Consider the following 23,190-nt stretch of genomic DNA (forward strand, 5'->3'; position numbering starts at 1 on the left):
TGACGAGACCAAAATAGAGCTTTATGGTCACAACCATAAGCGCTATGTTTGGAGAGGGGTCAACAAGGCCTATAGTGAAAAGAATACCATCCCCACTGTGAAGCATGTTGGTGGCTCACTGATGTTTTGGGGGTGTGTGAGCTCTAAAGGCATGGGGAATCTTGTGAAAATTTATGGCAAAATGAATGCAGCATGTTATCAGAAAATACTGGCAGACAATTTGCATTCTTCTGCACAAAAGAAGCGCATGGGACGCTCTTGGACTTTCCAGCACGACAATGACCCTAAGCACAAGGCCAAGTTGACCCTCCAGTGGTTACAGCAGAATAAGTTGAAGGTTCTGGAGTGGCCGTCCAAAGACTTTGCATGACCTGGAGGCATTTTGCCAAGACGAATGGGCAGCTATACCACCTGCAAGAATTTGGGGCCTCATAGACAACTATTACAAAAGACTGCATGCTGTCATTGATGCTAAAGGGGGCAATACACAGTATTAAGAACTAAGGGTATGCAGACTTTTGAACAGGGATCATTTCATTTTTTTCTTTGTTGCCATGTTTTGTTTTATAATTGTGCCATTCTGTTATAACCTACAGTTGAATATGAATCCCATAAGAAATAAAAGAAATGTGTTTTGCCTGCTCACTCATGTTTTCTTTAAAAATGGTACATATATTACCAATTCTCCAAGGGTATGCAAACTTTTGAGCACAACTGTATATATATATATATATATATATATATATATATATATATATACATGAAATTAGATTGATCAAGCGTCCTACCTTTGAATCCCATGAAGGAGATCTCACAAACCCACTGAAATATGAACTCTAGAAAAATGTAATTTATAAGCAATTAGCCCATCCGAACTAAAAAGAAACAGAATATATGATTCTTTCTAAATTTCTATTTACAGTCCGCACCTTAAAATCACCAGGTGAGTAGCTGTGTCCAGCTTCAGTTTTCAATAATGTGTCTTCCTAGTAACAAAAGTATCAAAGGAAATATGTTGTTAAAGTGGACACACACACACACACACACACACACACACACAGTCAGGCCCATGTATTTGCCTGTAGACCTCTTTACCTTGAACTCTGAGTGAGGCGTGTAGCCACATGCTCCCTTCAGTTCATCCAACCTGTCATTTTCCTACAAGAGGTGATAAAATGCCTTAATAATACAGGATACAAAGATGAGGTTTACACAAATATCTACAGAAATATACTGTAACTCAATATAATAATATAGAACTATAATATGTATATAAACAAACTTTAAAATCTGGATTTGGTATGTAACCACAAGCTCCCTTCAGTTCAGAGTCGTCACTCTCCTGTAAAACAGAGTTGACATATGGTAAGCTTCAAAGTGGACATTATATATACATTTTTTGCTTTTCTAAATCTTTTAAAGATGAATAAACAATTCTTCAACAATTATTTATAGTTTATTAGCCTAACTGTAGACTGTTTATAGTTGCGAAGCAACATAGCTTCATGATACATTAATACAGAAGCCTGTAAATAGTCACAGGCGTATCCGATCAAAATTTAGATTCGAAACTAGTGATCAACCGATACACTTTTTTAAATGGCAATTCCAATATCTAGTGGCCAGGTTGGCCAATGGCCGATATAAATCCAATACTTTGTTTCAATATTAGTCCTGACAGCCTAACAATAAAAACAAATATAATGTGATGAATGTGATAAAAATGTTGTTTTCATTGATATACAAAATCAAAAACACACACCCATCATGTATGCTTACCTTGGATAAGCCAATAACGTATCCTCTTTGTGGAACAAATTTGACTTTGACTTTCTTTTTTTGTTTCTGTTAAAGGAGAAATAAGTTGTTATAATAAATAATAGAAGACAAGACATAACAGAAACATTACAGATTTGCTCTCTACCTGTCCATCCATTTCTTCTGAATTTTTCTCTTCAGGATGTTTATCGATCTCAGGTCCCTATAAAGTATAATTATGTTCATGTTTTTTAATCAAGGCCCTCCACTTTGGATTATCAATCTCATCTTTGTAGTTAACACAATTAAACTCAAATTAATTGCGGAGATGTTCCTCAAAATATAACAAGTTAAGACACAATTTGATTGGACCTACTTTATATTAGGTGTCTTTAACTACAATGTACTAAAGCATTTGATATAATGTACTTATTATGTATATATGTGTTGTTGCATTGTACTTACATTTAAAGTATCTGTGTTTAATTACATCTGTAGTTACACTGTTTACCTTACCCCTAAACCTAACCCTACTCCTAACCTTCCCCTAAACCAGGGGTGTCCAAACTTTTTCTACTGGGGGCCAGATGCAAAACGAAATACGGTATCTTGGGCCACACCATTGTAATTTTAATACAATTTTAAAAAAAAGGCTAGATGCCACTATTGCATCATCTTTATATCGTTTGCTTGTCTTAATCGCATTTGGTGTTAATAAAGGATATTTCTCTCACCAAGAATGCTTGTAATAGAACAGTGATGAAGGTCAGAAATGAAGGGGTGCTCGGGGGCCCCCAAAAGTGACAAAAAATGCCCTAGAGTTCAAAATGTGGGGGCAAACAATTGTCACGAACTCCCTTGTGTTTGTCGCATCACCTTCCCATTATGTTTTGACTGTTAGACTGCACTTCCCATGATGCAACCTTGTTCCCAGGTGTTCTGTGTTTTGTCATTACCATTGTGTGTATATATAGCCCTCATGTTTCCCTTAGTCTTTGTTGGTTCTTGTTAGTTCGCTTGTTTGTTAGCCTGTTAGTAAGGTAACTAACTGGTTCTTTTTGCCAGCAAGCTGCAGTTATGTTTGATTTCCCTTTTCTCCAGTGTTCTAGTTTCATCTTAGTTCCTTAATAAATATAGTTCTGCAATTGGATCCACACTCTCTCGTCTCATCCTTCCCAGTTACATTACAACAATGCCCTGCTTTCTGTTTTTTATTTATACCATCTGATATAGTTCTTAAAATTCTAATTTAAGAGTAGGACCACTATCACATAAAATGTTTTTACTAAAAGAATGACACAGTATATTTTTTATATGTTTTCAAAAAATGCCTCCTAAACATAAAAATTCCCCATAAAATGATATTCATAGGGCAATTATTCACCCCTTTATGGAAAAGTTAAATTCTGACAATGCAGTCATGTAACAAACATTATACTGGGTAAGAGCTTGTTACTTTTAATGCCCTTGGATTTTGCATTTTTATTGTTTGACATCCATTCAGTGACATTGCAAAGCACAAGCAGTTTTGGCTGTGATGCATAACAATAATCAGAATATGTTACATTTTCCTGCTATGACGTGATTCAAGGAATTACTCTTTATTTATTAGTAATTCAATCAGAGTTTCGGTTCTGTTGTTACATGTGTTACAAATACGATTTTTATTTGCTCAAAATGATGTCGCTCCCTTCATTTGGTTGATACGCAAGTCTCTCTTATGTCTTTACTCTCAAATGGCGCTGAGAAGTCCGTGAATAATTTTTCTTGTTTCAATGAAACATCAAAATGAACCAATTCACAACAAAATAATAAACTTCCCAGCGCTGCAGAGGACATTATAGGAGAGTGTGCTCGGCTCATGTGTGTCTATGCGCACTCAATAATCTCAGTGCGGCCGCTCCCGCTGCACAACAGCAGCTCTACTTAGTTGCTTGGTATCGGGACATTTTATCGAGAACGAGTACATGAGCAAAGTATCTAACCCGATACCAGTCCTATAACAAATGCATCATTCTTTTAGAATGGCACTTCAACCGTGGAAATCTGGAGGATTCCAGTCGCCTGAACTCGTCTAATGGATGAAGCTGGTGGCATCTAAAGAGAACGCACTAGTGGAGACAAAAGCGCTATACGTGATAGCGACACACCCAGTGTTTAGAATATGAATTTCATATAATGTCTCAATAGAGGGCCAAATTATTTTCTATTTCCAAAATCTCTTGTGGGAAGTATCAGAGCAGTCGGCGGGCCGCAGATGGTCAGCAGGCCATAGTTTGGATTCCCCTGCCCTAAACCCTAACCCCTACCCCTAATCCTAAACCTAACACTACCCCAACCCTTACCATAAACCCTAACACCTAAACCAAACCCTAACCACTAAATCCTACCCCTAAAACTACCCGTACAGCCACAGTAGCAGCAAATGTAAATCTTGTGAGAATTTTGCAGAACAACATGTAGTTACACAATAGATACATTGTACTGTATGTATTTTATTGTTAATACATAGTAGTTAAAGACACTTAATATAAAGTGGGACCATTTGGTTTGCAAGACAGGAATAGGATCATTAAAAGTCCAAAGTATCTTGAAAACAGTAGACCCTTTAAGAAGGAAACTACAAATGGAAGACTGATTTACCTGATCCCTTTCACTGGGCGAAGTGCTAAAGGAAGTGTCAATTTCGAAGTTTCCATCCAAAGAAGGATCTTTGGAAAAAGACTGCAAAGAGGACAAATAGAAGTGTCCAGTGAAATAATCGCATTCGTTTGTGGCAGTGAAAAACCCAGATGAACAGAAAATCATAGTTCCCTTTAAGCTCTGAAGGTGTTTTTAGAGATGTCCTGTTTCAGTGGCATACCCAAAATTGAAAAATTAGGCTTAGAACTCAATCATGTCAACTGTATCTGAGAAACATTTTGTGTTGATATGACAAAGCAATCAAAAGTTACAGCATAAAAAATATAATTTATCATAGTGTCCAAAAGCCTCTCCAAACAAATAAAACATAATAATAGTACATAAGAACTAATTACACATGCAAACATGTCAATGACTAAAGGTTGGCATATCATGCAGACATAATTTTAGTAATGAGATTTCACAGAATGAGTGCCTTTTGACAGTGAGTCTGCATCCTATTTTGTGTTGGTCAAGACTGTAGTTATTAATATTTGACCTTTTTCACGCATCCCATCCAAGCTTAAAGGGTTAAAGACCTAGTCTGCCAGTAAAAAGTTGTAGATTCCACTTCAAGTACGGTTGACCCATAAAGTGGAGTATACTAAAGAAAAGATGCAATCTCTCATCTCAATTTATGGGGAGTTCTGTAGATAAAATACTACCCAAAAAACTCATTTTAAAATATTAAATTTAAGAATATCTTAATAGTCTGATTGACTCCAGCCAGGTCTCCTAAGCAACTAAATTGGCTCGGTTGCTAGGGAGGGTAGAGTCACATGGGGTAACTTCCTCGTGGTCACGATTAGTGGTTCTCGCTCTCAATGGGGCGCGTGGTAAGTTGTGCGTGGATCGCGGAGAGTAGCATGAGCCTCCACATGCTGGGAGTCTTCGTGGTGTCATGCACAACGGCCACGTGATAAGATATGCGGATTGACGGTCTCAGAAGCGGAGGCAACTGGGACTTGTCCTCCGCCATCCGGATTGAGGTGAGTAACCACGCCACCACGAGGACCTACTAAGTAGTGGGAATTGGGCATTCCAAATTCGGAGAAAAGGGGATAAAAAATAAACAAATAAAAAATAATATCTTAATAGAAATAGTAATACTGTAAATAGTAATAGTACATCACCTTTGATGGCCGGCGTGGCACAAGAGGCTTGAATTTCTGGTAAAGAAAATGCATATTGTGCTCATATTACAATAGGGTCAACGAGGAGCACACACCAAAGGCAAAGAGAAATGTTTTATTTCAGTACCGGTTTGGAGTCCTTTTCTTTCCCCTCCTCCCCACAAATCCTGATATCAGCATTTTTCAATGAGGACATTATATCCTCCTAAGCAAAGCATCAATTAAATATGTGGTCAATGTTAAAAAGTTTCGACACCTGTCCCTGCAGCTAATAAACTGATTATATTTAAGAACTGTGTAGTCCTAAACAAACCTTTGACTCTTGAGCAGAACTATTTGTTCCTTTGGCTGAACCTTCAATGGATTTTACCTACAGGTGTAAAATAATACTAGCATGATTGAAGTTCTGCTGTAAATATAATAATCAAGTGCAACAGATGGATTTAATGTTAAGAAAGAGTTAAAGTGTGTAATTTCTGTGACACTAGTAGCACCACATGGAATTGCAAAAATAATGATTGTTTCTAAACAAACACTTTCTAAATGCATAATTATTAATTCACAAAATTATACAGATGATAAGTCCATTATGGTAATAACCAAATGATCCCATAAAACATAAATTAAATACAATGCAAATGCAAAATAAAAACAAGCTACCTAGGGCAATAGAGTGAACATAACATTTTACCTTAGATCCTCTGCGCATATTAATAATCTTGGGTTTTGAGGATTTCTTCTGTTGAGAAACACAAAAAAGAAAAGAAAAATTATGTAACAAAAATATCTACTGCAAAATGACTGTTTCTGAAAGGCATTATGATTATTGAAATGATTTATGTGTCATACTGATTTATACTCATTCTGTTCTTTATCTGATGAAAAAACGGCATTCGCACCATCACCATTGAGCTAATGAAATATAAGACAATACAAATATCATTAAATATGATCTGTACATAACCAGAACACAACACATTCCAAAAAGAGAAACTTTTTTTTTTCTCCCCAATTTGGAATGACCAATTCCCAATGCGCTCTAAGTCCTCGTAGTGGCGTAGTGACTTGACTCAATCCGTGTGGCGGAAGATGAATCTCAGCTGCCTCCGCGTCTGAGACCGTCAATCCGCACATCTTTTCACGTGGCTTGTTGATCGTTTTAACGCGTAGACCTAGCATGTGTGGAGGCTCACGCTATTCTCTGCAGCATCCATGCGCAGCTCACCACGCGCCCCACCAAGAGTGAGAACCATATTATAGCGACCATGAGGAGGTTACCCCAAAGTGACTCTACCCACCCTAGCAGCTGGGCCAATTGGTTGCTTAGGAAGCCTGACTGGAGTCACTCAGCACGCCCTGGATTTGAACTTGTGACTTGAAATAGACATTTACTGCTTTTTCCTTTGAGGAACGTTGATCAAACATAAAGATATTTAGATATTTAGAGAAATCGCAGCAGTAAAGGCCACAACACCTCACCTTGGAACCCCTGCCCAGAGTGTTCAGCTCAGAAGCCTTAGGTTCATCTCCAATTTTATCCTGAAGTCAAAGTTTTCCATTCATTCATACATCATTGACAGATATTTTGCGCTTTAATTTAACATTAAACACCAACATTTTGCAAGTAAGCTTGAAACAATTACCTTTGAACTTCTTCTTTTCAGGAAAGATTGTTTCTTTCCTACAGTCTAAAAACATGAACGGGACAACATACACATGAAGAAAAATAAAAACAGTGGCACAATATAATTTTGAGTTTATTCTTTCATAACACCAACCAGTTTTCCATTTTTCTTTGCAGTAACATCAGTACCCGTGGGTCCATCAGACACGTCTGCAATCTAGTGGTGAGAGCAAACAATATTATGAAACTAGATTCATTCATTAATTTATTTATTTGTTGAGGAAAATGCAAGTGGGGCATGCAAAACTCGCTTCTATTACGCTAAGGTGTTTGGGCCAGGGCATTGCCATGAGGTTGTAATGGTGTTCAGAGTGTTTTAAGCACGTTGCCATGCAGTTGCTAGGGTGTTTGCTTACTGGGCCAAGTCAAAAGAGCCGACCGCCAAGTCTCAATGATATTCTGCTTTCTAGACACACCTCTCCTCAACAAGCCGCATTATTTGAGGCACACTGAAACCCTTAATAAGTTGACTCTACTCAGTTAATTGAATAAACTCGTTCCCTCAATTGAATTGAGTAATGCCGTCTCCAAAACTTATGTAATTAAGTTCACTTGGTGTTCATATAGAATTAACTTTACTTTTTAAGTTAAGGTAACTAAATGCAAGTAGACTTAACTCAGATTTGCTATGTAAATGTTGTTTCACCTTAATAATTTTAATTGAATGGACTCAAATTTAGGTCATACAATAACACAGCTTAAATAACAAAGATTATAACTGATTCTAGGTCAACCATTAAATAAACGTTTTTCTCCACAGAAATGCATAGACACCTGTTCTTTGGTTGCACATGCACAACAAGAACTGAGGATCCAATCTGACCAAAGGGGACACAGATCATCCTAATGGTGATGTCACACGAAACAACTATTTGCAACAACACAACATAAATAACACTACAAAAGAGCTAAAACCTCTATGAATTCTTAATAACAACTATTTAAATGCCCCTATGTGTTCCCTTTGACCAAGGACACATAATTAAATGATTCAATTTTGTACACAATAGTTTGGATTATTAACACTTAATATATTAAGTCTATTGATTTTTGTAAAAAAAAAATTTTAAGAAAAATAAGTTCAAGGAACTTAGATATCTGAGTTATAGTCCCAAAACTTGACATTTCAAGAAATGTTTAACTTGACAACTTGACTTTTCAAGTAATGACAACATTAGGGTTTATATTGTACAGTATATTCATGTCGGTAGCAGTAGTAATCGTGACACCTATTACTAATGACTTTACCTGAATGTCTGTGTTTTTCAGTTGTCAATTTGCCACATAAAAAAGCTTATACCAAGACAAAAGGGTTATTTTATGCTTAATAATCAGGCTTAGTCAGTGTTGTCCTAATCTGAAGGTCCAGTAAACAGACTTACCAGTATAGAATATCTTCTAAGTTTTAATGTGCCTGCCTGATAACAGAGAAAAAAATACAAATATCTGTGAAACACCAATAGTTTCATGTTGTACTATACTTCACACCACAAGATGCAAACTTACTGGTTTCCATTCAGGAGAAAGTTCTGGGCTGTTTTCTGGCCAGTCCTCCACACATTTTTCCTGTAAATCACTTGTATTAAGTGTGTGGGTGTGTGTGTGAGCACAACAAACCAATTTCAAGTATGTGCCAACCCAAAGAAATATGCATCCACACACACATACTTACCTGACCAAGTAGAAGAACATCCTCATAAACCGGAAGATCATTCTCTGATGCTGGTGTTTTGTCCTGTCAAATCATAACCATGCATAACAGTGATGACAGATTCTGATAGTGTTGAGCATGACAGAACTTCGATAAGAGGTGAAGTTGCACAGACTTGAATTAATCTACAATTTAGAAATTGAAATTTAGAACTTTACAAAATGTATACTTCCAACTCTAAATTCTGATTGGATGATAGAATAGCTTTAATATATGCACACTTGTGACACACATAAGTAGAAATTTTCTTAATAGGTTTATCATTTGCATTTCATACTATTTTATTTTGTTATTATGTTTATCTTTGTTTTGATGCTTGGGATTGGAATTACTTATTCAAAATTCTATTGAAATGATATAACTTTATTTTTTATGTGCAATATTGTTCACCATATGACCATAATGTGGAAAAAGTATCTTTGGTGATTTGGTTGCAGTAGTTTTATCCTAGGGCAGCTGTGGCTCAGGTGGTGGAGCAGGTTGGCCACTAATTGCAGGGTTGGCAGTTCAATTCCTGGCCCACATAACTCCACATGCCAAAGTGTCCTTGGGCAAGACACTGAACCCCAAGTTGCTCCCAATGGCAGGCTAGCACCTTGCATGGCAGCTTTGCTGTGAATGTGTCACAATGTAAAGCGCTTTGAAAAACTGCTAAGGTTAAAAAAGCGCTATATAAGTGCAGACCATTTATCCTTGTTTTTGCTGTAATATACACTGTTGTTATTAGGGGTCAAGCCCCTGTCAGTTTTCTTATTATTCTTCTGGCTGAGATTCTCTAGTTCAAAAATTTACTTTTCTTTTGTGCATATCCTGTACATGTATTTTAAACAGTTTGGCCTAGACACAAATTATTATTATTATTATAAATTTTTCCAAATATGCTCAAATTTCTCTCCTCATACGGATTGTAATGGACCCCTTACACTAAAACCCCGCCCATCATAGTCACCATCTTGGTTTATGACATTCATTATTCAAATTTTTCACATCCTTAGAACTTCATCCAATTTGCCCAAAAAGTTGCTCAGATAATCTTCAGACTGAGCTGCACATGACTGAACAGAATTTAGATTTTTGGTGTTGTTGAAAAGTTACGCAAAGTGAACGATGTCGGCGTAAAACAGGAAGTGAGGCAGTATCTCAGCAACGCTTTGTCCTATCGAAACAGAACTTGGTATGCTTCTTCTGATGAACCTAATACCCTCAAAGAGAAATGAGGGTAAAATGGTATTAATATTGAATAGCCCATATGCACATAGAGACATTCTGTCAGACTGACCTGGATGCTAGCAAAAGAACTAGGGGTAGGTGTGGGAGGGATGTTGGCCAACAGCGTCTGTAAATGAACATTATAAAACAATGTGGCCAACAAGGAGGGACAGAGAAAAAGTGAATTATGAAAAGTCATTACTGAAAGAGAGAGTACCTGCATGGATGTGGTAGTATGATTGGTAGTCTTAAGGGCTCTGCTGCGTGGGGCAGGTTTCGGTTGATGCCTCCTAAAAGTCTATGAGAGTAAATTATTTGACATTTTATTGTGTGAGAAAGAAAAAGAGATCAATAATTTCTTGAAGACTCCATAAAAATCACTCTAAGAACACAGTTTTCTTTTCTGTGTTGATGTATATTAATTTGAAGAAGGATCATTGGGTTGGCCATATCGAAGGGCTTTTGTTGTATAGCAAATAGCCTTATATCCCTCATCAGACAAGGATTTATCAGTAAAACAAATTATTAGGGGAAAACCGAAATGTAATTGGGTCTATGTCCCAGTAAATAGAGACTAGTGACACCCCTGGAGTACACTAGCACATAGATAACTTCAAAGTTAACAGACATGAACTAAAAGCTACAAAACTCCAATTTTGTTTTCATGGGGGCTTTAATGGAAAGGGTTTTCAAACAAGTTCTCACCAGCCTTGGTGAGGTGTTTGAGGAAGAAGCTTCTACAGCTGGTATCCCTTGGACCGTTCCATTTTGCAGACCCATAGGAGAAATGTGAATGTCAAGCTTTGGGCTGGTGAGCAGTGTATCATAATCAATCTCGCTGTGTTTGGGCTGTACATCATTTTGAGGTTTGGTTGATGTGTCTAAAAGAGGATCAAATGCCTTGGTGTCAAATGACATTAAAGTTGGGGTCTGAACAGATGGTGTGGACTGGAAGACTTTGTTTCTAGTGATGGAGGAGGGCATCTTAAAAATATCATTAGACATTGGGGTGGTGTTAGAACTATAAGGTGATGTGGAAGGTAATGACTGATGCAAGTTATCGGTTGTCGAATTAGTCTCAAAGGAACTAGCCGTCATGGTGGGTGTTTCTTGGAAAATGTCTCCAGAATTCAATGGTGATGTGGGGGAGGTCGTAGCTTGCAAATCATTGTGTCTGGAGAGTATAAATTCCATGAAATAATCCTTCTGATTGGATGATGAGGAACATTCTGTGTTCTGATTAGCTGGGGCGCTGTGCTGAAGATCAGTGTGTACTTTTCCATTCGAAGGTTGGAAAATGTCTGTTTCTTGATCCCAATTTCCAGATGTTGGTGTGGTTTGACAAACATTAGGTGTGTAATTGTTGGCGTCCTGAAAACAGTCTGGTGGAGGGATCACAATCCAGTCTTGGGGCACAGGAGGAGTACTGCTTAAGTTTAAATCTGGAAATGGTGGCGATTTTGTTTGTGTCTGATCAACACCATTTCTTTGTCCTATGTTAAAATTCTTTGTGCTTAGAAGTACGTTGTTCTCCTCATCAACCATTTTTACACTGCATTCCTGCAACACAAATTCATTCAACAGAACATTTAATGAAGATATTCTGTGGCATATTACATTAAAGGTGATATGGGTAAATGCTGTGCTACTAGTCTCAGCAAATGGAATTGCACAAAATGTTTTTTAAGACATCTCTAAGGGTCCTGCCCACAGGGTACACAATAGTTCAATTGCAAAATGTGCAGCAAAATGGAACAAAGCCCATCGCTCTACTGCTGATGCCACTGCATGAAACTTGACATAAAACTTGACACAATTGTTCCTTGTGTGACTCGGTGGAACTCTGTTTTAAAACATTCTGCTATTTTAGAATATTCTTGCTGTTTAAAAGATAATATCTTGCACCTCATCTTTGGAATAGGCAAATGACTATCAGTAAGCAGTAAGGGTTAAAAGTGTTTCAGTGTTTTTAGATGAAAGCTTTGACCTAGGCATCATCGTTGCTGTTGGTTTTATGGTCATTAATATTCGTAATGCTGCTACTTGATATCTCAGTGTTTGAATGATAAACTTTGGCCATGCACTGTCATTGCTGTTAGATTTCATATTTATTTAATTCACGTAATGCTTAATGCACTTTTTAAAAATGTCTTAAGGAGCTCTTTTTGTGAGGCTCTTTTTGTTAGTACTAAAGAATATAATACATTTTCTTCCACTTTGTACTTTCATGTTAAAATGATTATCCTACTCAAATGCATGTGACATAAAATAAAATAGAATTAGGCTGAAAGTAATCCAAAAGTAATCGTACCCCAAAATGTAATCTATGAAACTACGTTACTGACTGCATATCTTGTCATGTAATTTTACATTAAAAGAAAACCACAGTTTTCCTGAGCAACCACTGGGCAGCGCCATGATGATTCTAACAGCCTGTTTTCTGTTTCTGGTCTCGAGATGCAATGGATAACTAATCGAAATGATCCAGACAGAGAACAACAACAATTCAAGTGTTATTTAGAATAAAAATGTATTTCACGCTCAACTTGTGCATTTGTTGGCTGTCATAACAACAAAAAGTAAATAATGATATCAAAGCTTGGACCATTGCTTCATGTCATCTACATACTCAGAACAGGCACTGTAAAAAACAAAAAAACAAAAGGTAATCTCGACTCTGTGAAGTATCGGCACTATAGAGCCATGTTTTTTGACAATTTCTACAAATGTAATACTTTACCTGCTAAGAATAAACACTGATGCGGTTGAAAATACTAGAGACCGGAAATTGAAAATAGGCGAACCGTGGAACTCTTCCGCGGTCAGGAAAATGGTGGATATGATTGACCTGTATGCCATCAGTAGTAGGACTAACGTGCAAACAGATGTTCTATAAATCGAATGACTGGTGAGCTTTCGTGTATTTGGTATTTGTTGCGACAGTCTCAACCTCAATTCATGTGCATGCTCTCCGTTTAGAGAAGAAAAGTCAGCCTACAGCGATAGAAGAGCATTGAGAAATGATCTAGCATGGCGACAGAGAGGCAGAGAGAGAGAATTAGTAATAGCTAAGTGATTAATAGTAAAATGCTAATAGTTAATTGATTAGCCATAGCTCTTTACACCAATTCCTTTACGTATGTAAATTTGATGTCTTACATAATAAATGACGTCATCACATGATTTAGCTACTTTTAATGACATTTCAGTGAACCTTTGGTGACTTCCCATGATAAGTAATTGGCAACACTGCTAGGTGTTGCAACTGGGTGTTGAAGTTCAAGAGCTACAGGGAGAGGACCTGGACAATTGCCACTTTTGATAAATCAATTAAACTATCATATCATCAATAAACAATAAAGTCATTTTAAACAGTTTCTTCAGTCTGACACACCACTTAATTATATGTGTCATCTTCTGTTTTAATGTACAACAGTATCTGAGTGAGGCAATTGTCAGGGCAAAGTGTTCCTAGTTTACGAGGAAAACTTATGAGCTACTCAGGCATCTCTATCTACCCTTTCTCTCTCTTATATCTCTTGGTCTTCCTCACTCTTTTCAGTATGCATACTAGTTTCATCTACATATTTAATATATCTGATTTGTAACTATTTAATCTAAATTAAAACCATCTGATTTAACCTTTTAAGACATAAAAGTTATGAAAAATGTTTCTTATCCATGTCTAGTTCAATGTCACTGTGTAAACTATATACACTGATGAGCCATTAAAAACATTATGACCACCTCCCTAATATGCTGTTGGTCATCTGCATGCTGCCAAAACTGCACTGACCCATTGAGGCATTGACTCTAAAAGACCGCTGAAGGTGTCCTGTGGTATCTGGCACCAAGACATTAGCAGCAAATCCTTCAAGTCCTGTAAGTTGTGAGGTGGAGCCACCGTGGATCGGACTTGTTGGTCCAGCACATCCCACAGATGCTCAATCGGACTGAGATCTGGGGTATTTGGAGGTCAGAGCAACACCATGAACACTTCATCATGTTCCTCAAACCATTCACAAACATTGTGTGCAGTGTGGCAGGGCACATTATCCTGCTGAATGAGGCCACTGCCATCAGGGAATACCATTGCCATGAAGGGGTGCACCTGGTCTGCAACAATGTTTAGGTAAGTGGCACGTGTCAAATTGACGTCCACATGAATGGTCGAAACAGCGTTTCCCAGCAGAACATTGCCCAGAGCATCACACTCCCTCCACCGTCTTGTCATCTTCCCACAGTGCATACTGGTGCCATCACTTCCTGAGGTAAATGGCAGGTTTCTGGGTGTTGAGGCAGAATGTTGTCTCTCTATGAACGGGTTTAGACTTTGCGCACTGCCTCTGTTTACATCAGCGTCTCCCGCTGAACGCATTTGCATACACGTCCTGGGGAGAATATGTTGGCGGATGCCATGATTGGGCCCCCCCTCCTGGGAGTTCGGGGCCCCCTGCTCCCGCGGGCCCTGGGGCTTAAGCCCCGGTAAACCTGTGAGTTAATACGGCCCTGTTTGTCAAAGTGGCTCAGGTCTTTACTCCTGCCCATTTCTCCTGCATTCAACATGTTGACTACAAGAACTAATTGTTCGTTTACCATCTAATCTACCCAGACCTTGACATGTGACCTTGTTAGGAGATGATCAATGTTATTCGGTTCACCTGTGAGTGGTCATAATGTTTTGGCTCATCAGTGTACATTCAAGTGCTTACTAGTGTATTGCTAATCTAACTTATAACCTAAGTTCATAAGCTTCAAAATAATGCTCTCCAACATATTTTGCTATTCTAACTGCACTTATTTCTGTAGTTGGAAATAATAGCAGATGGTGGTAATAGACAAGAAATACATATTTTTATACCATCATGCTGTTAACATTTCTTCAGTCTCTTCAACATTCAGCTGAACCACTGTAGTGAAAATGTCATGGTTACTTGTGTAACCTCTGTTCCCTGATGGAGGGAACGAGAAGTTGTGTCGATGTAGTGACACTTGGGAGCCTGAGACACCTCTGGTCTTTGATAAAAGGCCAATGAAAATTGGCGAGTGGTATTTGCATGCCACTCCCCCGGACATACGGGTATAAAAGGAGCTGGCATGCAACCACTCATTCAGGTTTTATGCTGAGGAGCTGATATAAGGTCCGGCCATTTCAGCGGGTAGTTCAGTGTTGTGGCAGGAGGGACACAACGTCTCATTCCCTCCATGAGGGAATGAAGGTTACGCAAGTAACCATGATGTTCCCTATCTGTCACTCACTCGACGTTGTGTCGATGTAGTGACACTAGGGGTCCCTATACGAAACGCCACAACTGGCTGAACTGTGTTATGTGAACTGGCAGTGTGTGGTGGGCAGACTACTGTGTGCCTCATAGTAAGCACACCAGGTCGACACGTAACCTCCCCCAACATAGTTATGAGTGTCGAATGGCCCTTTTTGGGGACAGGTTGACTACCCAAAAGATAGCGACAGGCTTAACCCAGTCGTGGCCTAATTTCCCCTTCTTTTTTTCCACTCCCTAAAAAAGAAGGGGGATTATCCAACTGGGCCGCCAGGTCTAGTAGGGGGGTGTCCCTCCCAAGGGGAAGGCACAGCAGAGACTACACCTCGCCCAAAGAGGGGGGGGAATATTTAAGTGGAAGAATACGTCACATGGTCTTTCCAACCATGTGGAGGGTATTCAAGGTAGATCCTGCCCAATGGGGAAGGAGTTACTACAAACATGGAGACTGGGGCAGAGGGGCTCTGCCCAAGGAAGACGACATTTGCCAACAGGGAAACGAACTAGCGGAAGATATATATCTCATGGGGTTAGCCTTACAGGGAACGGCCACATGTGGAGCACGTGTACTGGGCCGGCAGCGAGTCTCTCCGAAAACTCGACTGCCACAGGGCTTGGAGGAAGACAACCAGGGAACAAAGTTTGTGAACACTACTGGGAATTAATGGCGCACGTCTTCAGCTCCAAGGGAGGTGGAAGGCGCTATGTGCAAGCGATACAGCCTGCCAGCTATCCCGGGCTTATCCGCTTGTTTTGCGTGCCACTACCTGGGATGAAACCGGTTCCACCCGGAGGTTGTAGAACCTTGCAAAGGTGTTGGGTGTTGCCCAGCCCGCTGCTCTGCAAATGTCTGTTAGAGAGGCACCTCTGACCAGGGCCCAGGAAGCCGCTACACCTCTGGTAGAATGGGCTCGTAGCCCTACCAGGGGCGGCATGTTCTGGGCGAGATATGCCATAGTTATGGCGTCAATGAGCCAGTGGTCAATCCTCTGCTTGGAGACAGCGCTTCCTTTCCACTGTGCACCAAAGCAGACAAAGAGTTGCTCAGAGATTCTAAAGCTCGTCGTGCGATCCAAATAGATGCGTAAAGCGCGCACCGGACACAGCAACAACAGGGCTGGGTCTACCGCCTCCTGGGGCAGTGCTTGCAGGTTTACCACCTGGTCCCTAAAAGGGGTGGTGGGAACCTTTGGCACATAGCCCGGTCGGGGTCTCAGGATCACGTGAGAATAACCCGGACTGAACTCCAGGCATGTTTTGCTGACAGAGAACACTTGCAGGTCACCTACCCTCTTGATGGAAGTGAGCGCAGTCAGGAGGGCAGTCTTCAAGGAGATTGCCTTAAGCTCGGCTGACTGCAAAGGCTCAAAGGGGGCTCTCTGTAGACCCTGAAGAACTACAAAGGTCCGATGAGGGAACGAGGTGTGGTCTGGAGGGATTCAGCCTCCTGGCACCTCTTAGGAACCTGATGATCAGGTCGTGTTTCCCTAAGGACTTACCGTCGACTGCGTCGTGGTGTGCTGCTATGGCGGCAACGTACACCTTCAAGGTGGAAGGGGACAGCCTCCCTTCCAGCCTCTCCTGCAGGAAGGAAAGCACTGATCTGACTGCACATCTCTGGGGGTCTTCGCGTCGGGAAGAACACCACTTAGCGAACAGACACCACTTAAAGGCATACAGGCGCCTCGTAGAGGTGGCCCTAGCCTGAGTGATCGTATCTACCACCACGGGTGGTAGACCGCTTAGGTCTTCCACGTCCCATCCAGGGGCCAGACATGGAGATTCCAGAGGTCTGGGCGCAGGTGCCAGAGGGTGCCCCTTACCTGAGAAAGAAGGTCCTTCCTCAGGGGAATTCGCCAGGGGGGAGCTGTCACGAGGAGCGTGAGGTCCGAGAACCACATCTGGGTGGGCCAGTAGGGTGCTACCAGGACGACCTGCTCCTCGTCCTCCCTGACCTTGCACAGGGTCTGTGCAAGCAGACTCACTGGGGGAAACGCATACTTGCGTAGGCCAGGGGGCCATCTGTGTGCCAGCGCATCTATGCCGAGGGGAGCCTCGGTGAGGGCGTACCAGAGCGGGCAGTGGGAGGATTGTTGGTAGGCAAACAGGTCCACCTGTGCCTGTCCAAATCGACTCCAAATCAGCTGGACCACCTGAGGGTGGAGCCTCAACTCTCCCCTGAGGGTAACCTGCCATAACAGCGCGTCCGCAGTAGTGTTGAGGTTGCCCGGGATGTGAGTGGCTCACAGCAACTTGAAGTGCTGCTGACTCCAGAGGAGGAGACGGCGGGTGAGTTGTGACATACAACGAGAGCACAGACCGCCTTGGCGGTTGACATATGCTACCATTGCCATGCTGTCTGTCCGAACTAACACGTGCTTGCCCTGGATCAATGGCCAGAACCTCCGCAGGGCGAGCAGAATTGCCAACAACTCGAGGCGGAGCGGAGCGTGAGGTGCCACAGCACGTCATAGCCGTGCTGAGTCTAGGGACATCGAAGCACTTACCTGGCTCCTTTTGACCACCCCCGGAACAGCCCGGGATGGGGGAGGAAGAGGCCTGTCCTTGTAACCCATGGAGACTGCCACATCGGGGGCGGCTGTGTGCCACAGCTGGGTGCTCAGGGGCGGAAAGGCCACCGCTGGAGCGCCAATCCTGCAAGAAAAAGCCTGTGGACGGTAGTCGTGGTGATGACCGTACACACCGGGTATGTGACCCAGGGAGGAAGGAAGCAGCTCTTTTGCTGAACTGTTGGGTACCGCCGCCACTTGGGCGTATGGCGAAATCAAACAAAAAGGCAACAAAAGATTTTATACCCGGCCCTCCACCGGGGGATGGAGTGGTCTACTTACCAGCTCCACGTGAGTGGGTTCCCTCGTCCCTGGGTCGCCCATCTCAGGGGTGCTTCGAGGACCTAAGTGGGTTCTTCGGCGCCGGCTGTGAGACGGGTGGCGTCGGCTTCCTGCGGTGGGCTCCACGCCGGGGCCGGGCCGAAGGGGCGGGCTGTGGCGGAGCCGGTGCAGTCACCACAGGGGGACGCCCTTGGCGACGAGCAGACGATCTTGAGCCGCGCCGGGGCAGGATGTGCCGGATTGCCTCCGTCTGCTGCTTCACCGTCGAGAACTGCTGGGCAAAGTCCTCAGCAAGGAACCATGTCTTGTCGGCCTTGCCCATCTCGACCAGGTTGAGCCAAAGATGGCACTCCTGGACCACTAGTGTGGCCATCGAGAGACTGCGCCATGACCTTCGTCGCCCGGTGAGCAAGGTTGGTCACCGAGCGCAGTTCCTGCATCAAATCTGGGGCGGAACTACCCTCGTGCAGTTCTTTCAGCGCCTTGGCTTGGTGGATCTGCAGAAGATCCATGGCGTGCAGGGCAGAGGCGGCTTGTCCAGCAGCACTATAGGCTTTAGCCGTCAGGGACAATGTAAGCCTACAGGGCTTGGACAGGAGCTTAGGGCGTCCACGCCAGGTGGCGGCGCTCTGCGGGCTAGGTGCACCGCGAGCACCTTATCCACCGGGGAATCACCGTATAGCCCTTGGCCGCCCCGCCATCGAGGGTAGTGAGAGTGGGGGAACTGCAGAGTTGGGGCCGGGCAGTAAAAGGTGCCTCCCACGACTTCGTCAGCTCCTCATGCACTTCTGGGAAGAATGGCACTGGAGCGGGGTGTGGCTGCTTTGAGTGGCGTCGCGAGCCCAGAAACCAGTAATCAAGCCGTGAGGGTTCAGGGGAGAGCGGAGGGTTCCACTCTAACCCGACGCTCGCGGTCGCCCGGGAAAGCATGTCCGTCATTTCGGCATCGGCCTGTAACTGGGCGATCGTCCCCGAAGGGGGAAGCCCAGCTGAGGCTTCTGTGTCCGACTGGACAAGCCCGCTCTCCGATGCTGCGCTCGAGAGCTCATCATCCTCGCGGGCTCCAAACAAGAAGCCAGACTCGCCGTGAGACGAGCCGGCGAACTCCTCCGGAAGTCCAATTGGGGCAGACGAGCGTGTTGGGGAATGGGAGGTCCACGGGGGGATACCCGGCGGAGACGATCCCATTGGGGTCCCCAAATCGGCCCCAGTGCTAGCCGTGCTGGCCTCATACCCGTAGGTAGAAGGACCGAGGCGGGGAGCCGCTGGGATGGCTTGCTTTCTTACAAAAGCAAGCCGCGACCGCAACGTTGCCATGGTCATGTTCTCGCAGTGAGAACATGAACCATTCACAAACGCTGCCTCCGTGTGGGTCGTGCCCAGACACGAAAGACAGTGATCATGTCAAAGTTGAGAGATAACGACCGCAACCAGGAATAACACACAATCGGAAAGGCATCTTTAAAAAGATGCGTCTTTAAAAAGATGTTCCGTGTGTGCGCTCTTTTACAGAAATATATACTTTTTAGAGGGGAAAAAAGCTCTTTCAGAAAATATACTCTCTAGTTTTTCTGCCGAAGCGCCCAGGGGCGTTCTCTGCAGTGCACCAGTGCAGAGGAGGGAGAAGCCGCTGAAATGCGCCGTCAGGTCCAGCAGAGGTGAATGAACAGAAGTATTCGGCTCAATGAGCATGACCGTTCGGCTCCGAAGAGAAAATCTGAATGAGTGGTTACATACCCGTTTGTCCGGGGGAGTGGCATGCAAATACCACTCGCCAACTTTCATTGGCCTTTTATCAAAGACCAGAGGTGTCTCGGGCTCCCAAGAGTGACCCCTATTGTCACTACATCGACACAACTTCGAGTGAGTGACAGATAGGGAACTCACCTTACAGTTTGATTTATAAAAACTGACAACCGTCCATTGACAATAATGCAGGTGGAACTTCGAAAACCCTACTAATGAGAGCCAAATGAGATGACACACAGATTGTGATAAATGTTTATTTGATGAGGACCTTTCCCTGTTGCTTTTTGTCTTCATCAACACCAGTTTGCACCACCTGTTGGTGAGGCATAGTTGCAGAGAGTGAAGATTGTGCATCTATTCCTGCTATGCCAGGATGTACACAGTTGAATTTACGAATTTACAAAGTGAAATATAATAGACAGGATTTTACCTAATGAATAATAAAAAAAATTTTTTAACTGGAACTGAATTTTGAAAGGTGAATATTTATAATAACATTTTTAATGATGACATTTTGTGTGAAATGTTTTAAATTGAAATATTTTCAGCTCATTTATACAACCATATGAAATTGCATCCCTAAAAAAATGCAAGCACTGTTAATGCAATGCATTTATTTTTCAGTTAGTTCAATTCAGTGTGCTTTTTTGTATCTAAGACATTTGTCGTAAATTTACTTCCATAAAAAACCATGTAAAACAGTTATATGGGCAATTTCAATGTTTGTTGGTAAAATATGAAATGTGTCAAAAACCCTACCCACACAAACTCATATTAGTATTAGAATATAATTACAATGGACTATGACCAAATAAAAAATAAATAAAAAAAAAAAAAACTTTTAAAATTACAACATTATGTACTCATATGTTAAACATACCCTGATAGCACACGCACATCTCCGATCTTTTTAAGATGTTTAGCAGATGTTTATTAGATTGTGATGCTTTCCAGATGAAAAGAGTCCACGCTGAAATACGCTGAAGACACATCCACATGACGCACATACATAGTCCAAAGCATAGTGTGAACTAGATGCACACACATGCGGTTTCCAGTATCATTCTGCACTGAAATGCACATCACCGGAAACACATCAAGATGGTCAAAGACGTCCATCTAGTGCATGTTTACATACACCAACAATTAAAAATAGATGGGCATGAGAACGTGACCATGACGCATTTGTGCTCTAAACAACAAGAGGCACAGCAGCTGAATGAAACTGAGTGGCTTCTCCTTTTCAGAGTTGTAACTTGACAAAGCGTCTTAAAAAGCGCCCAGAGACACATGATAACGGTCAAACACGTCTGTCTAGTGCATGTTATATACAAAAATAATTAAAAATAGTCCAGATGGGTCCCCTTTGGTGTTCAGGAATAGTTAGGCCACACTAGGCCTTGTCTGTCCTGCTCTCTTCGCTGTAGAGGCTTACATGAATTAGTGGGCCACACAGTGATGTAGTCCGGGAAGTCACGGAGGTAGAGAACGAGGCATTTTTGCAGCTTGGTTTCAATAAATGCTTTTATTGCATTGGGGATTAAGTTTTGAGTTCTGAAATGTACAGTTTATTTTTATAATAGAATGACCTCTTATATGTCAAAATATATATACTATTCTGACCATTACCACACCTGTCACAGTTTATGTTCCTTTGCAACTGTACAGATTTACTTTCTATTCATGATTTTTCCAATTTAGAACACATGGTAAGGCCTTTAGGAATTGAAAATATCATGAGCCAAGAAATCGTGCGACCATTAAAAACACGTTTCCTGCGTAAAATGCCATGGGAAAAGTCTGTAAAAGTGGTGCATTTTAACGCATTTTTAATAAAAAAATGTATTCTTAATGTAGCGTGCTAAGTTCATTAAGGATATTTCACACTGTGAAATAGGTGGTTCAGATCAACAGTCAATTTTACTCCGGTACAGTAGGTGGTGCAATGCACCTTTCAACTGGTCCATCCTCCACCTTTGAAACGGGGAAAGACCAAAATCTCAAAAAGGGTTGGTCAAGATTACGATCAAAGAACATATTTCAAATCAGCAATACAATTTGATAATATTGGAATAATAAATTGTGCTACATTACCTCATATTACGCTAAAACACGCAACTTCCACGGCTTGTATAGCTAATGCGCATGCACGTTAGCGAGTTGCTTGATAGGTGATGTCTGTATTTAAAAGGTGATTGGCTCTTTTACCTGTAAGGCGGGACTTCCTTTCTACATCTGTTGACCGTTGGGCACTCCAGTTTCTCCCATTCATTTAAAAAGAAGTGGCCCATCTCTGCTAAATACTCTCTGGCTGTATAAAAATAGTCTCTGAGGGACAGGATGGATGGATGGAATTTAAATCAGCTTATAAAAGAAAACATAAAGAATAGACGACCTAGACAAATGGACCTTACTGAAGGACAATATAGTGTTTCATAAATATGATTACGCATTAAATCCCTAACTAGGCTATGTGACATCAATTGTGATTGCACAAGCAACTGCGCTTTCATTTGGAATTGAGGAATAAAACGGGTATTTTAATGACATTCATAAAATGTGAAGTCCCACAGGCACACATTTTCCTCTGTCTTTATCTTAAATGTTTAAATTGTGTTCACCTAAATAAACTTCCAAAGCAGCTAAATGTAATCGTTTATAGTAGACGACAAGGTTATATTTTAAATTAAACATCCATGGTTGTGTTATCATTTAGTTGTACAACATCTTGTGCAGATTATTTCTTGAGCATTTAATAAAAACAAACTTACCATGTAACGTAGAGTGGTTGTCAAAAAAAAAAAGGTTTACTGGAGACGTGAAGACGAACTAACCACTCACCAAACTTGTCATTTTAAAGAATGAAAAAAAAATAAAGGCAATTCGTTTTCACTTGTGCAACAAATAAAGACAGGCCCACACCTCCCTCAACACTTACCTGGTCAAAAATATGTCAACCTGTCTGGCCTGTTGTGTTTCATTTAGGTCATATGTTATTGTGACAACTGTTAGAGCTGTCATTATGTTCTTTATTATTTATTATTCTAAAAAGGCATGGAGGGAGCTTAATGTCTGAAAAAGTTTTGCGTCTGGTTCTGTAAAAATCCCAATAAACAGGGAAGGGTTTCTG

The 23,190-nt window shown here is 41.6% G+C and overlaps 1 protein-coding gene across 4 annotated transcripts in view; it reads right to left on the reverse strand.

Annotated features, from left to right (window-relative positions):
- Positions 1–22,911, reverse strand: part of LOC127452739 (uncharacterized) — a 36,421-nt gene extending 13,510 nt beyond the window's left edge. For 2 of the 4 annotated variants that reach the window (XM_051718412.1, XM_051718403.1), the window contains exons 1-22: positions 22,832–22,911; positions 10,883–11,737; positions 10,395–10,475; positions 10,248–10,304; positions 8,930–8,992; positions 8,764–8,823; positions 8,640–8,675; positions 7,352–7,414; positions 7,217–7,261; positions 7,053–7,112; positions 6,423–6,485; positions 6,265–6,312; positions 5,887–5,943; positions 5,701–5,778; positions 5,574–5,609; positions 4,402–4,482; positions 1,925–1,981; positions 1,780–1,845; positions 1,283–1,342; positions 1,096–1,158; positions 930–986; positions 789–836 (exon numbers count right to left, since the gene is read on the reverse strand). In XM_051718412.1, coding sequence (XP_051574372.1) covers positions 789–836; positions 930–986; positions 1,096–1,158; positions 1,283–1,342; positions 1,780–1,845; positions 1,925–1,981; positions 4,402–4,482; positions 5,574–5,609; positions 5,701–5,778; positions 5,887–5,943; positions 6,265–6,312; positions 6,423–6,485; positions 7,053–7,112; positions 7,217–7,261; positions 7,352–7,414; positions 8,640–8,675; positions 8,764–8,823; positions 8,930–8,992; positions 10,248–10,304; positions 10,395–10,475; positions 10,883–11,737; positions 22,832–22,834 — 2,037 coding nt within the window. In that variant the 5' untranslated portion in view covers positions 22,835–22,911. The remainder of the gene's footprint in view (positions 1–788; positions 837–929; positions 987–1,095; positions 1,159–1,282; positions 1,343–1,779; positions 1,846–1,924; positions 1,982–4,401; positions 4,483–5,573; positions 5,610–5,700; positions 5,779–5,886; positions 5,944–6,264; positions 6,313–6,422; positions 6,486–7,052; positions 7,113–7,216; positions 7,262–7,351; positions 7,415–8,639; positions 8,676–8,763; positions 8,824–8,929; positions 8,993–10,247; positions 10,305–10,394; positions 10,476–10,882; positions 11,738–22,831) is intronic. The other 2 variants (XM_051718423.1, XM_051718433.1) reach the window with 2 other exon arrangements.
- Positions 22,912–23,190: the final 279 nt, after the last annotated feature.

This window comes from Myxocyprinus asiaticus, chromosome 2 (assembly GCF_019703515.2).
Source record: "Myxocyprinus asiaticus isolate MX2 ecotype Aquarium Trade chromosome 2, UBuf_Myxa_2, whole genome shotgun sequence".
Lineage (NCBI taxonomy): Eukaryota > Metazoa > Chordata > Actinopteri > Cypriniformes > Catostomidae > Myxocyprinus > Myxocyprinus asiaticus.